Here is a 15,484-nt window from a genome sequence, read left to right on the forward strand (position 1 = left end):
ACTCAAAGATTACCAACGAAGCTAAATGCTTAGACAAATTATTATTAGTATTACGGTCTAATAGATACACACGAAAAATAACACACAAATATAGCAGGCAGGACATCCAGAGGAGGTGGTACAAGAAGACGTAGAAAACATTGTTCCCATACTGAATTGCATTCCTGGCTGTGAGGATGCTATGACGCAAGATGTGAGTAAGTGGTGTGCACAAGACCATCTGTTTGAACCTCGTATTATTGGTTATTGGTCTCGTGAATGCTAATGAAAAAGAGGATGATGAAGAAGAAGAAGAAGGCATTGCAGAACAAAAAGAGAAAACGATGACTCAGAGTGAAGGATTATCATCAATGGCAGGATCTCGCACCACGAAAACGTGAATCAGCAGGCAAGCAGACATTGTTGACAAGTTTCTTTTCGTAAGACATTTGGAAAGTTTTCGTTCAATACTGCATCTACTGTACAATTGAATTGATAAGTCAATAAATAGAGTAGCCTACCATAAAACATAGCAATACAGTATAGTCTTCCTGTTTGTTTTAGTTCATTTTAAAAGTTATTCTGTATTATCCGACATTTTCGGTGATCCGACGTACACCTGGTCCCGTTTCAGTCGGATAATCGAGACTCTACTGTACTTCCATAAGATTTCTGAACGCCTTTGGCAGTGAGTGTCTTTTGTTTCCTTACATAAAGCACTCCTAGTGGTGTGTTGGAATAGTACTTTGTCACACATGGTTGACATTATTATAGGTTATGGTTAGCGGAGACTGCTAAGGCGTGAACATGTCAAGTAAGAGGCAACAAAAGCATTATTATGATGAATGTGAGCCAATTTTTTAATACATTTAATTTGAAAGTATGCGAGTGTGCTTGAAAAATGAAAAAAAAAAAGACTGTTATATCACAACATTCAATAGCCTACAGTCCTATGCGAGTGCAATCCTAGGCTTCTACATTCCCGGGAAAATGTGATAATTGATATGTCTTGAATGATTTCCGGGCATTCTTTTATTGCAGAGAAAATAATGTAATGTCTTGTTAATGCTGCAATGGCAGCAGGAATTCCCTGCAGAATTCTACACTCTCTTGTCTTGCACTGGTAAACACAGTCACCTACAATTAAATGAAAAAGAGTCTGAAGCACAATACACTGGCGGAAAAAAAAAAAACAAAGCCCAAAGAGGAGTTGTGCTAGATTAACGAATGTTGGCGGGCATGTTTATACATCTGAAAGATGACGTTGATTAAAATTTCCTGCAAATCCCATTAGTGTGGTGCTAGTAGCAGCCCCATAACATTGCACATCAGGTTTGCTTTAAGTACGGGCTGTACAGTGCGAGCCGAGCCGAGTGGTTCAGACGGATGAGGCGCTGGCTTTCTGACCCCAACTTGGCAGGTTCGATCCTGGCTCAGTCTGGTGATATTTGAAGGTGTTCAAATATGTCAGCCTCGTGTCTGCAGATTTACTGGCACGTAAAAAACTTCTGCAAGACTAAATTCCGGCACCCTGCGTATCCGAAAAGTACTCGGTGGGATGTAAAGCCAATAACATTATTATTATTATTATTATTATTATTATTATTATTATTATTATTATTATTATTTACTGTGTGAGAGCATTAATTACCTGTGAGATTGGACAGGTGACTGACTGGGTCAAGAACGACTTTATGACGGCAAAGAAGCCAGTATCAACAGCTCACTGCGTTTGAGCTAGGCCGTATAATAGGGCTACGTGAAGGTGGATTTTCCTTCGACACTGTTGCAGAATGACTTGGCAGGAATGTCTCCACTGTGCATGCGTGTTGACACTGGTGGTCACGAGAAGGTCACAAGAATGTACATATAAGGTCGCAAGAAGACCGGACTCAGAATGTCCCCGTGGCACCACCGAGAGGGAGGACCACCACATTCAGCGTATGGTTGTGGTGCAACAGACTGCATCTGCAGCAGTAATTCAAGCGGCAGTTGGCACCACAGTGACGCAATGAACTGTTCAAAATCGGTCACCTGAAGGACAGCTCTGAACCAGATGTCCTGCGGCGTGCATTCCACTTACCCCAAACCAATGCCGCCTGAGACTTCAGTGGTGTCAAGTGAGAGCTCATTGGCGGATGGAGTGGAGGTCCTTTGTGTTTTTCCAATGAAAGCTGCTTCTGCCTTGGGCCAGTGATGGCCATGTGTTGGTTAGAAGGAGGCCAGGTTAGCGCCTGCATTACACCTGTCTGCGGCATCGGCAGACTGGGCGTACAGCGGGAGTTCTGATCTGGGGAACAATTTCCTATGACAGCAGGAGCACTCTAATGATTATCCCACACACCCTGACTGCAGGTGTGTACGTCCGTCTGGTGATTTGACCTACTGTGATGCCATTCATGAACAGCATACCAAGGGGTGTTTTCCAACAGGATAATGCACTCTCCCATGTTGCTTTTGTAACCCAACATGCTCTACAGAGTGTCAACACTGTTGCCTTGGCCTGCTCGATCCCCCGATCTTTCTCCAATCAAGCACATATGCGACATCATTGGACGACAGCGCTAGCGTCATCCACAGCCATCATTAACCATCCCTGTATTGACCGACCAAGTGCAACAGGCATGGAACTCCATCCCACAAGCTGACATCCGGCACCTGTACACCACAATGCATGCATGTTTGCATGCCTGCATTTAACAGTCAGGAGATCAGGAGATTACACGGATAATTAATGGACCAGCATAGCACATTTGCGAGAGATTTTCTCGTGCGGATATCAACCTGTATTCTTGTATCTTTAATCAGTTAAATTTGTTATCTTGACAAATATATTGCCAAAATTTCTGTATTCTACATTCATAATTTCATGGTGTTTGGATATATTTTTCTGCCATTGTATTTCAATGCTTCAATTTATTCCTCCAATTATAAATTAATAGATTGAATATGGTGAAAGCAGACTGATGTACAGTGCAGTATAAGATAATAAAAATCCCCGACTTGGCCAGGAATCGAGCTCAAATCCTCCACGTAAGAAACAGGTTCACAACTCCTAGAACATAGGACTGGCTCAGATTGACAATAATGAGCTTATATCATATTCCTTGCAAACCTGCTTTAATGAATTATGTATGTTGGTAAATTATTTTCTTCACAGAAAACATATTTCCATTGCAGAAAAGCTGCCACCAAAGAGTCTCTCTCCAATTAACAGAAGGTTGGTCAGTGCACCATGGCCAAGGAGGAGTTAAAACTCAATTGGGATAATGTGATCTTCTCTGACAAGACTTCATTCAGTTCAGTGGAGGTTGAGGCGGTTCATTGTTACAGGCCACGGGGAGCCCAATACGACAAAATGTACATAGCTGAGTGTTCACACAGTGGCCACATTTCTGTGTTGTGTTGGGGGTGGATATCATCTGACTAGGCTAGAGTGCTTCATCAGATAGAAGACTGTCTCACAAGGGAATAATATTTGGACATTCCAAAGAATATTATGGTTATGAGTATGAGAGAGCACTCTCCAGAAGAGGCAATACAGTTTGTGCAACACAACTGCCCAGTACACACGAGCTGTCATGTTCGAGGCTGGTTTACTGAGTAGGACTCCACTGAACTGCTCAACTAGGTCCCTCAAGCTCCAGACTTGAAACCCATTGAACTCATGTGCGCAAGGTGAAAATACCATATAAAGAAACACTGGCCTCACCCTCCCCAACATTTGTATGATGCTTTGTGGAGTGTTATGTTGGACAAGATTGCTCTTGACGAGGAATACTTTAGGAACCTTGTTGAGTCGATGCCACATCGGCTCCGAAAAATATATTTCATGACTGATAAAGCCATTGATATTGGAAAGGTTGACAAGTTGTTCAACCCGATGGATACTGGACAAGGTATCAAGTCATGTTTAAAACAGTCCTTTTCGGGACCAAGATAAAAGCATAATGCCATATTTTTTAATTTAAACTGGCATCCGCATGAATATGCTTAACATTGTAGGGCTATTCCATTGCATATTTGCATCTCTAACAGTTCACAGAGGGGCCAGTAATAATAAACTACATGCTCACTGCAAGAACTTTTAGAGTGGAAATGCAAGGTGCAGTTAAACAATAAAAGAAAGGAGAAAGTGCCCGAGGACAATCATACCTGACGCAGGACTTTAAAATTGTTCATGTGTTAATTTTTGATTGTTCAACTTTACATTTATCTTTTAAAAGTTATGAGACAATGCATGGTTTTTCTCTTATTTCCCTCTCTATTAGTACAAACACCCATCTTACATCTTATGCATGGCTTATTATACAGATTACAAGAAACCTTAGTAGAACTATGGTAAAAGAAATGTTAAAATGTGCATATGAAAGAAAGAAACAAACAAACAAACAAACAAGTACACTTCACACTTTTGATATTTGCAGTTCTGTCTATTTAAAAAAAAAATCACCAATGGCATTCTGACTGATTAAATTCATAGAGACAAATCAAACAAGAATATTTCCACACTTACCGTATTAGGTATGTATGAAACTCCAGGACCGCAAGAGTCACATACCACTCTATATACAGTGTCCTCTCTACCACCTTGGAAGTGTGGAGGCTGCCACGATAGCATCACAGTCGATTGATCAACAAAATTTACAGTTAGATTCTTAGGAGCAGATGGAGGTTCTGAAATATAAAATAAAATGACAAATTCAATAACATTCTGTAGTTTATTAACAAATATTTAACACATATAGAATGAGAGCCCATCTATTTGAAGATGGTAGTGTATGAAGATGGGGAATGTCCGAGTCCTTTTGTGTTTTCTTTCTGTTTCTCCCTCTTCCCACAATTATCTTTTACTGCTTTGCCAGGTATATGCATAAGTCTTTGCTGGGTTTTGTGGTACAAATAATTTTCAAAGGAAATTAAATTTCTGTTTATTCAAAATATTGGCCATTGGTTTCTACACACTTCGCCCATCTTTCAAGTAAGTTATGAATACCATGCCAGAAAAACCGCTTGTCTTTTGTGGCAAACCATTCGTCGAGCCATTTTCAAACTTCCTCAAAACTGCTCAAGTGCTGATCTGCGAGCGCGTGCCCCACTGATGCAAAGAGGTGATAGATGACGCCAGGTCGGGCGAGTACGGCGGGTGTGGAAGGATGTCCCATCCAAGCGATTTCAAGGTGTTTTTCACTGGTTTTGCTGTGCGAGACGGCAAATTGTCGTGTGACAAAATCACTTCGCCATGTCTTCTGGCCCATTCCGGTTGTCTTTCGATCAATGCGTGGTTGGTGATAGTGTTGTGCATTAACGGTTTTGCCGAGCTTCAAGAGTTCATAACACACAATACCACTCTGATCCCAAAAGACATACAGCATGGTCTTCTTGCTGAAGCGATTTGGTGAAACCATGTGTCACATGTTCTAATTAATGGAGTGTGTTCACCATATGTTTCTACTAGCAAACAATGACTTTCCACACCCTTTATCTTTTGATTAAATAAGAAAAGCAATGCGTGCCGCAAATGTTCTTTTTCAGGCACAAACGCTGACATGATCACTGAATGATACAAAAAGATGCTAGTGTTTGGCGGACTCGACTTGTGTGTGTTGGTAGGTTAATGCCAGACGAACAAACTGACGTATGTGTCAAATTCGTACGCTGCATACTGTTCGCTGGTGCCATCTCTTAGTGAAACCGGAAAAGACTTATGCATACACCTGGTATTTCCTATTATATGTTCTTTTCGATGTTCCTATCTTTCTGTGTACAACTTAATTTGCATTTGCTTGTTTCCTTCCAATTACTTATATTTACCCGTTCAGTTCCTTTTCTCCTTGAGTGTTTGTCCTGTGTTCCTAGTCTTCCACTACCTGTATTCATCTTTATCTTTTTCTTTCTTCCCTTTCCTGTATTTATCTGGCTATCCTACACTTCCAACATCAAGACTAAAGATCTCTCTTACGGTGGCCCTTAAAGAGTTTTGAAGCTTGCACTCCTGGGAAGCAGAAACCAGCTTGTTGGAGACTGAGAAGAAATGGATGTACAAGAACTGGGATTGATGATAAGAAAGCCAATCTATTTGAAGATAGGGAGACTGTCCTCATTCTTTCTATTCTTCCTTCTTCCCATAATGACCCATCATCGTGTTTTTCCTGTTATACAGGGTGGTCAGAAACTATGTGAACCGGGTATATGAGGGTTGGTCAGGCTAATAAATAATTTGAAAGAAATAACTAGATATCTCACACTGTTGTCATTTTATCTGCTGAGTTGCTAAATCTGCACGTGACTTAAGAATGGCTTGAGAGCCATGTCGAGAAATCAGCATCAAACACACCCTTGGTTTCAGCCAGTGTCAACCGTAGCAAACCTGTCAGCTTGGAGGTCTCAACCCCCCTCTCTGGTAGAGTTTTATTCTGTGACTGGTCTTAAACCACTTACAGATTTAGCAAAAGTACCTTGCAAAGTCCATTTTAATTTGCCCGCAAAGTGATCTGATTGGCTAACCTTAGCAGCTGATATAAAATGACAACGGTGTGAGATTTCAAATTAGGCTATTTTTCTCAAATTATTTATCAGCATGACCAACACTCTACCGCTCATATACCCGGTACACGTTGTTTCCAACCACCCTGTATTTTCCTTTTGATGTTCCCATCTTCACATATATGACCTATTTTGCACTTGGTGTTTCTTTCTATTAATTAAATTTTTAACGTATGTTGCTCTCACAGAACAAAAGTGAAAATCATATACACAGTTAGACCTTAGTTATACACTTTTGAGGAGATATGGTAAATATGCTCTACGGATGAGAAACTGGCAAGTGAAGATTTCAACAAGAAAATTTTTATTTATTTATTTTTATTTTTTTTTTTTTTGCTAGGGGCTTTACGTCGCACCGACACAGATAGGTCTTATGGCGACGATGGGATAGGAAAGGCCTAGGAGTTGGAAGGAAGCGGCCGTGGCCTTAATTAAGGTACAGCCCCAGCATTTGCCTGGTGTGAAAATGGGAAACCACGGAAAACCATCTTCAGGGCTGCCGATAGTGGGATTCGAACCTACTATCTCCCGGATGCAAGCTCACAGCCGCGCGCCTCTACGCGCACGGCCAACTCGCCCGGTAACAAGAAAATTAATACCATCAGCACAGTAAGTAAAAGGGAGACCATTAAATTTCACTAGCAGTTAGCAGAACTGTAATCCTGAAAGGTATAAAATATGCAGATTTCTGCAATTAGGCATACAGTGTTGTGGTTCAAAAAACTTGAAATAAACTTTTATAAATCTCTAAGCTTGTTGAAATGTGAACAAAAGATCCAGTACCATTTGTATTTGATAGCTTTCATACATGAATAGAAATAAATATGAGTGTGCCCGAGTAGTACCATTTGATTTGATTGATAATGGTTTTACATCACACCAACATAGACAGGTCTAAGATGATGATGGGATTTGACTCGGAAGGAAGTGACTGAGGCCTTAACTGAGGTGTAGCAGTACCTTTGCGTAGTGTTGAGCTGTTGTTGGGCTGCCAACAGTGGGGTTCAAACCAACAATGTTCCAAATGCAAGCTAACAGCTTTGTGGCCTGAAATGTGCAGTAAATTCACTTGGTCAGTAGTACTAACACTATATAAATTTTGGCTAAACTTGACCAAATCAGTGCTTATGGATGTAAGTTTACATGCATGTTATTTACAGCAAGCTGCACAATTTGTCTTCAATGAAAAAGTTTGAAATGTTCAGGCAGTTTTCAGACCACAGTCATGTAAATGTAAAAATGAATCTACTGTACATTAGATTTCAATGTCAGGGAATGATTGTCATTTCCTTAAAATTATACAGTTTATTTGACTAATGTATAACTGAGGTTAAACTGTAGTCATAACATAATCTAAGCGTACACAGTTATAGTAGCGTAGCCAGGATTGACCGATGGGGCAGGGGTGTTACAAAATTATGATAAAACATAATGAAGGTGCTTGTGCATGCGAGGTGTGCACATGCGCGAGAGTCATAAGGACAAGTAAATTAAGTTGATATTCAGATGGCAGTACTGGTAAATAATAATAATAATAATAATAATAATAATAATAATAATAATAATAATAATAATGTTATTTGCTTTATGTCCCACTAACAACTTTTATGGTTTTTGGAGAAGCTGAGGTGCCGGAATTTAGTCCTGCAGGAGTTATTATACATGCTAGTAAATCTACCAACACGAGGCTGACGTATTTGAGCACCTTCAAGTACCACCGGACTGAACCAGGATCGAACCTGCCAGTTGGGGTCAGAAGGCCAGCGCCTAAACCATCTGAGCCACTCAGCCCGGTGGTACATTACAAAACCATACATTAAAATACATAACAAGAATATAATCAAAGTAAATAGTTCTACGGCGAATGGTATGTTCAGATCAAAATCTAAAATCCAACCTTCGAAGCTTCTTAGAAAACAGATTCAAGACATCTCTTGCTTTTATAATTTTGTCTCTATTAATATTCAAAAAGTCAACTCTTTGAGTCAACTTTCACTTGTTTATTGTCAGTTTTTGTTTATTTTTTTTATCAAATTCCATGATAGGGGGGTTCTAACCCCCAATAACCCCCCCCCTCCCTGGCCACGCCTCTGTACAGTTAGAAATCTTTTGACCTATAACTACATTTCCATATATTCTGAATAACAAACAACATTTGTATTTTATTCATTTTGTTACAGTGACCAAACTACAACAGCACAAAAGAAGAAGAGAACTCACGTGTACAAGCCATAGTCTTTGGATCCTTAGCAGCTCTATAGTATTGAGCATTACATCGGCATTCAGCCATGCCATACTCCGGGGCTTTGCTGTGGTTGGGGCACGGCTGGCAACGTTCGTCACCTGTAGCATGTTTGAATTTGCCAGGGGGACACACTGAAACCAAATAGATAAAAAAAATTCTAAACACTGCCATTTTCCATTTTCCTACAAATCTACACATATAAATATGAAAATGAATTTCTTCCTGAATGGAAACATTTCCTAATCTGTAATTGTAACATTTAACATTTTAGTATCAATTTCTACTCGTTCTCTACAGGAGTTACAAAATTACCAACAGCACTGAATTTATCCTCCAATCTTATTTTATTAAATTACATTCACCAGGAATGTACTTACCTTTTAGCATTAGCTTTTACTTGGGTAAATTTCATTAACTTATTCATACTGTACAAATTTATCGAACAGTCAGAAACCTACCATTGCAAGTCTGTTTTTCTGCATCTGCCTCGTAACCAGCTTTACACTTGCAACCTCCTGTAGGAAGATACCATTTACCATCACCCTTGCACAAGTAAGTGGGTGGTTCAACTTCTTCAGCATTATCCACACACTTCCCAGTTGCCTGTTCAATGAAGGTCACTTCCCTGCCCGTAGGTGTTGTAGGAAAATGGGCAAAATTAACAGTCACCTCCGGGCACGTAATGTAATACACCTGTATGGACAGATCCAACATAAAAGTTAACATTGTTTCATATGCACTTTTAAACGCACAATCATTAATAAGATTCTAGCTTCAATCCCATTTTATTCACTTAAGGTAACAATAGAAATATCAAATTTTCTTTCTGTTCCAAAAGGACTAAATGTCAGACAGGAAATACAAAACTGGAACAGGTGTATCATTTTCAAGTACTCAGGATGTTTATACTCCCAGGATGGTAGCATAGCAAGAGAAATAGAAACGAGATGCGACAAAGCTAACGCAGTGAGTTTACGGTTGTGATCAATGGTATTCTGTAAGGAAGAAGTTGAGTTCTGAAACAAAATTTACTTTAGATAGATCTGTTTTCAGACCGACTTTGCTGTACAGGGGTGAAAGCTATGTGGAATCAGGATACCTTGTTCATAAGTTGAAAGTAACAGACATGAAGGTAGCAAGAATGATTGCTGGTGATATAGATATTGATTCCCATAGGGAACCTGAAATATTTATCCTGAATGAGTAAATTCATGTCCAGTAATGGGCCAGTTATTTTGGAATTAATTATTGCTGGTACAAAGAGGTGGGAACAATGGCAGAAGGGTACTCAGAATGAAGATACAAAGGGTAAATTAGGAATGAACTTGATGGATAAAGCTGTACACATAAACGAGCTTTGGTGGTGGAGTCATGTGAGGCAAATAGAGAAGGATGTATTACCTAGTAAAATAATGACTAGACTATGAAGGTTAAGAGAAGTAGAGGGAAGCCAAGGCAATGATGGTTTGACTCGGTTTTTAACGATTCAAGTATAAGAGGTAAACTAAATGAGGCCACAGAGGTGGTTACAAATAGAGGACTGTGGAGGTGCACTGTTAATACGCAGAGGTTTGCAGACTGAACACTGAAGGGCGTAACACTCTATAACAATGAAGTATGTATTTATTTATTTATTTATTTATTTATTTATTTATTTATTTATTTATTTATTTATTTATTTATTTATTTATTTTTATTTTTTATTTTTTTTAAATTCAAATTTAGAGTGAATAAACTATGTTGCAGGTTTCCCCACGATATCCAAAACATTCCTTTTTCATATTTACATTCCAAAGGAAATCATTTCAATTTTACTTTTGATATATCTTTTTTGTTTCATGTTTAATTAATTTTATTTTCTATAATGTGACTAAACACAGAATTCAAGCATGGTCACTGAGTGAGCAAAGGAGCAACATTCACTCTTCCCTTGCATTACACATCTTAAAATCAAGCTGATATAAGATACAGTTATGACTTCATGCTGATAGAACTACCAGACTGAGTTCACGGATGAAAAGTACAAAAAAAGAAAGAAAAAAACCTAGAACTGTGTGCCATAAAGTGTTCTCCCAAGTACAGTGGACTACAGTAAAATATTAAAGTAATAATTCCAGAACACATGGGGATGGCTAGTGGTTGAAGCCATGAGTGACTCATTTAATGGACTATGAATATAAAGAGTATAAGAATGAATGTTTTGAAATGTCACTGAAATTATACAACTACTTTCTCCTCAAATATTCACTTCACATAGTCACCAATAAAGCTTCCACATATCCACCCAGATGGTCAGTTCTTTCACTTTTCAAATGAAAATATTTATAAAATCCTCCTTATCAATACAAATCAAGTCATCTGTTAGATGAAACAAAGTCTATACATGTTTCAGCCTAATCTCAAGGCCATCTTCAGTAGCAGAACAATGATTACATAATACACAAACAAATTAAAAATAGTGATGAAGTGAAATGACAGTGAATGATAAGTGAATTAAATAACATATTGAGATAAAAAGTCCTCTCGTCTAATAGGTCGTTCTTGTATTGTCAAATAAAACTGGCTGACTGTTAAAATGAAAACACTGTGGTAAGGAGTGTAGTGAGACCGTCAATACCATGGAATAAAACGTGTGTAATGTCTGTACTGGGAAAAGAGAAGTTCACCATATTTACTTTTAATAATAATAACATATATCCTATTTCAAACATCATTAAAAAACACAAGTTAAAAGTAGCTTTCAAGACCCTTCACACCAATGCAAAAACGTTTTTTAATTCTCATACTGTCAACAGCAACAAAAAATGTTCAAACTCTGGGATATATAAATTAAAATGCCAATCATGTCTTTCAACGTATGTTGGGCAAACAGGCCGCAGCTTCTATGTAAGATACTCCGAACACCTCAATGCCCTAAAGTACAACCGCTACTCAGCCATGAGCGAACACTGTAGAGAGAAAAATCATAAATACACAACAATTGACCAAGATTTAAAGATCCTGCATTACGAACAGAAAGGTCCCTTACTTAATATACTAAGAGAATATTTAAATATTTATATAGATATCGACCAATATAACAATCCCGTGTACAACTTGAATGAAATCAATGAAAAGAATAATATATTATTGGAAACATTTGTCCTGCTCATCTGTGAACAATTCATTAATAAAAACTAGTTTCACTACCGACATTCTAAAACAAGACCCGCCCTTCCATCAACATCCTCCTCCCATGATTCACATCGTCCCTCCCCTTCCCCCCCACCCCAACCACATCGACATAGATACACAGTAAGCCACACACAGGCTTAGTTGTCAATGTGACTTGAGGCTGACAAGGTCATCTCCATTTGAGACGACAACTTTTATTTACAAGTAAGTAAAATGAGTTTTCTTTTACATTATTTTTTAATTTTTTTCATCCACTCATAATTCCTTTTTCTCACTACAGATGTTACACACGTTTTAATCCATGGTATTGACGGTCTCGCTACACTCCTTAGCACAGTGTTTTCATTTTAACAGTCACCAAGTTTTATTTGACAATTTAAGAACGACCAATTAGACGAGAGGACTTTGTACCTCAATATGTTTTTAATTCACTTATTATGATCACTGTCATTTCACTTCATCACGATTTTTAATTTGTTTGTGTATTATGTAATTATTGTTCTGCTACTGAAGATGGCCTTGAGATTAGGCTGAAACATGTATAGACTTTGTTTCATCTAACAGGTGACTTGATTTGTATTGATAAGGAGGATTTTATAAATATTTTCAATTGTAAAGTGATAACCGTCAATACAGAATGAGATTTATAACTTGCAGTCAGTTCTCTTAAAACAGGAATTCTGAGAGACCAAGTTGTAACTGCCTTTTGTCATTTGTATACATATAATAGTTGTGCAATGGTAGGTCTGTGAGGGTGAGGCATAATTCCACTGGAAATTGTTGTGTACAGCTCATTCCATAAGACGTCTGGGATTAGCATTGAGAAAAATCACAAAACATCATGGCGCAACAGCCCCAAAAGGCCATGGCCTACCAAGCAACCGCTGCTCAGCCCAAAGGCCTGCAGACTTCAGCACGACGAATCCTGAGAAGAAGAGAAAATATACAACAGGTTGGTTTGCTTTGAGCATTTCCTTTACTCAAAGGTGCTGCAATGTTTCCCTCTACCACCAGCATTCATATTAGAACACTTGGGCAGCAAATTGATGAGCAATGGTCCTTGCAAATCAAAAGGTTATTAAAATAACCTTCTCAGATGGGGAAAGGCAGAACTTATCTGAGAGAGGTGGAGAGAAAAAGATGCCATGAACAATATGCATGCAAAAACAGAATAATGGACATCTATCATCTCTAAATGAACTTATAGTAGATATTACATTGGACAACCACTCAACTGGTTATGATCAAGCAACTACAGCTCTTTCTTACCCAAAACACTACAACTAGCAGTAGATTACATCTGTGCACAGGCAGAAACTCCATTCAAGCTTATTCATCTATTAATGTCAATCACACCATAAATTTTGCAGATAGCTCAGAACACACTGCTTAGTCGATCAGCTTGTCTCCTACTCCCAAGACTTCCCAGCCCAAAGTTTGTTAGAGAGTTGCTATAGCAACTCTTGGCTACAAAGGAAAGGTGACAAACATAAAGCAGATAATTACAGGCCAGTCAGCTTGACATGTGCTGCGTCTAAGCACTGGGAAAACCATTTGTTCCGATTTTATTAGAAACATTTACAAAATTATTAACTGGTTTGATAGAAGGCAGGTTGGATTTAGGAAAGATTATTCCAGTGATGCTCAACTCCTAGGATTCCAGCAAAATATAGCACTTATTTTAGATTCAGGAGATCAAATGCACTGCATCGCTCTTGACCTATCTAAGACTTTTGATAGGAGGATATGAGGGCTACTGGACTAGATGAATGAGTGATGGATGGGTGGCTAAATTTCTAGAAAACAGATCTCAGAGAAATAGAATAGGATCCCGTTATGATTACACTGGGGGTACACCTTCTCCGGCCAGTTAAAATGCACGCCTTCTATAAGGCCATCTAGGTAATCTACCTTGAACTGATGTTATGCAAGATAGTTTGGGTTTCAACTGTTAGATGTCTCTACCATAACTGTATTGCTCCATCTTGTGGGATAAACTACAATTAATCCATTAAGAAATTTTTATTGTAGAGGTTTTTCAACCTGATTCTTAGGATTTTTTTTTTAATGTACCAAAGTTATCTACATTTCTGCTGCTTCCTTCTTCAATAGCTATCAACCAATCAGAAATTTGTAAATATTTTTGCTAGCCAATTAAAATTGGGGGTGTGTACAAGAATCCAGCCTGTCTGTAAAGAGTTCTGGAAACTTACCCTCGACATACTACAAAAGATCAATCAATCAATCAATCAATCAATCAATCAATCAATCAATCAATCAATCAATACTGATCTGCATTTAGGGCAGTCACCCAGGTGGCAGATTCCCTAGCTGTTGCTTTCCTAGCCTTTTCCTAAATGATTTCAAAGAAATTGGAAATTTATTGAACATCTCCCTTGGTAAGTTATTCCAATCCCTAACTCCCCTTCCTATAAATGAATATTTGCCCCAGTTTGTCCTCTTGAATTCCAACTTTATCTTCATAATGTGATCTTTCCTACTTTTATAAACGCCATTCAAACTTATTCGTCTACTAATGTCATTCCACACCATCTCTCCGCTGACAGCTCGGAACATACCACTTATTACCTGTTATAAACCTCATTTTAGGTCCATATTGAAAATTTTTTTTACAGTTCAACAATAATAAAGGTGTTTCAATTTGTTCCACCTATTCAATACTTATATTTTCACTTATAGTGGTTACATAAATAGATTCTTAGTTACATGGGACATGTTTCGCCCTCAATTAAGGGCATCTTCAGCCTAAACAAAATCATCAATAATACAACTAAATTAAAAGTGTAAGTTAAAAGTTTAGTCAGTTATTAAAATTCAGAACATAAAAATGTGAAAAGTGATACAATATATAAAGATGCTAATGGAAAACTGTCTTATGATTAAACCATAATCTTGTCGGAGACTAAAACTTCTTCTATTAAAATTCTAATTAAAAACAGTTCATATAAAATATTAGTGGAAAACCAAAGTGGTAATAATATAAAGCCAACGACATGAGGGCGTGAACACAAGCATAAACTTGATTGTCATGAATACAATCTTTCCAAGGCCGCTGATGAAATTCGTCAGCAAGTGAGACAGAAGCATCTGTTGAAAAATTGTAAGTGGCCCTTAGCACCGGTAGGTAATAAAAATGGCTGAAACCATGCCAGAAAATGTCAGTAGATGCAGAAATAATGTTTTATGCAAGTGGAAGTTGTTATTTGTTATCTACTGTTGTGTTGGTTGCTGCCCGTCTGTTGGCAGCAACATTAGTAGACGAATAAGTTTGAATGGCGTTTATAATAGTAGGAAAGATCACAATATGAAGATAAAGTTGGAATTCAAGAGGACAAACTGGGGCAAATATTCATTTATAGGAACGGACGGGCAGAAACCAACACAACAGTAGATAACAAATAACAACTTCCACTTGCATAAAACATTATTTCTGCATCTACTAACATTTTCTGGCATGGTTTCAGCCATTTTTATTACCTACCGGTGCTAAGGGCCACTTACAATTTTCAACAGATGCTT

The 15,484-nt window shown here is 38.1% G+C and overlaps 1 protein-coding gene across 2 annotated transcripts in view; it reads right to left on the minus strand.

The window, feature by feature from the left end:
* Eph (Eph receptor tyrosine kinase) overlaps positions 1 to 15,484 on the minus strand; it is a 1,044,814-nt gene that overhangs the window by 162,738 nt on the left and 866,592 nt on the right. For both annotated transcript variants that reach the window (XM_067142090.2, XM_067142089.2), the window contains exons 7-9: positions 9,229 to 9,463; positions 8,746 to 8,901; positions 4,496 to 4,656 (exon numbers count right to left, since the gene is read on the minus strand). In XM_067142090.2, coding sequence (XP_066998191.1) covers positions 4,496 to 4,656; positions 8,746 to 8,901; positions 9,229 to 9,463 — 552 coding nt within the window. The remainder of the gene's footprint in view (positions 1 to 4,495; positions 4,657 to 8,745; positions 8,902 to 9,228; positions 9,464 to 15,484) is intronic.

Source organism: Anabrus simplex, chromosome 2, assembly GCF_040414725.1.
Source record: "Anabrus simplex isolate iqAnaSimp1 chromosome 2, ASM4041472v1, whole genome shotgun sequence".
In the NCBI taxonomy this organism is placed as follows: Eukaryota; Metazoa; Arthropoda; class Insecta; order Orthoptera; family Tettigoniidae; genus Anabrus; species Anabrus simplex.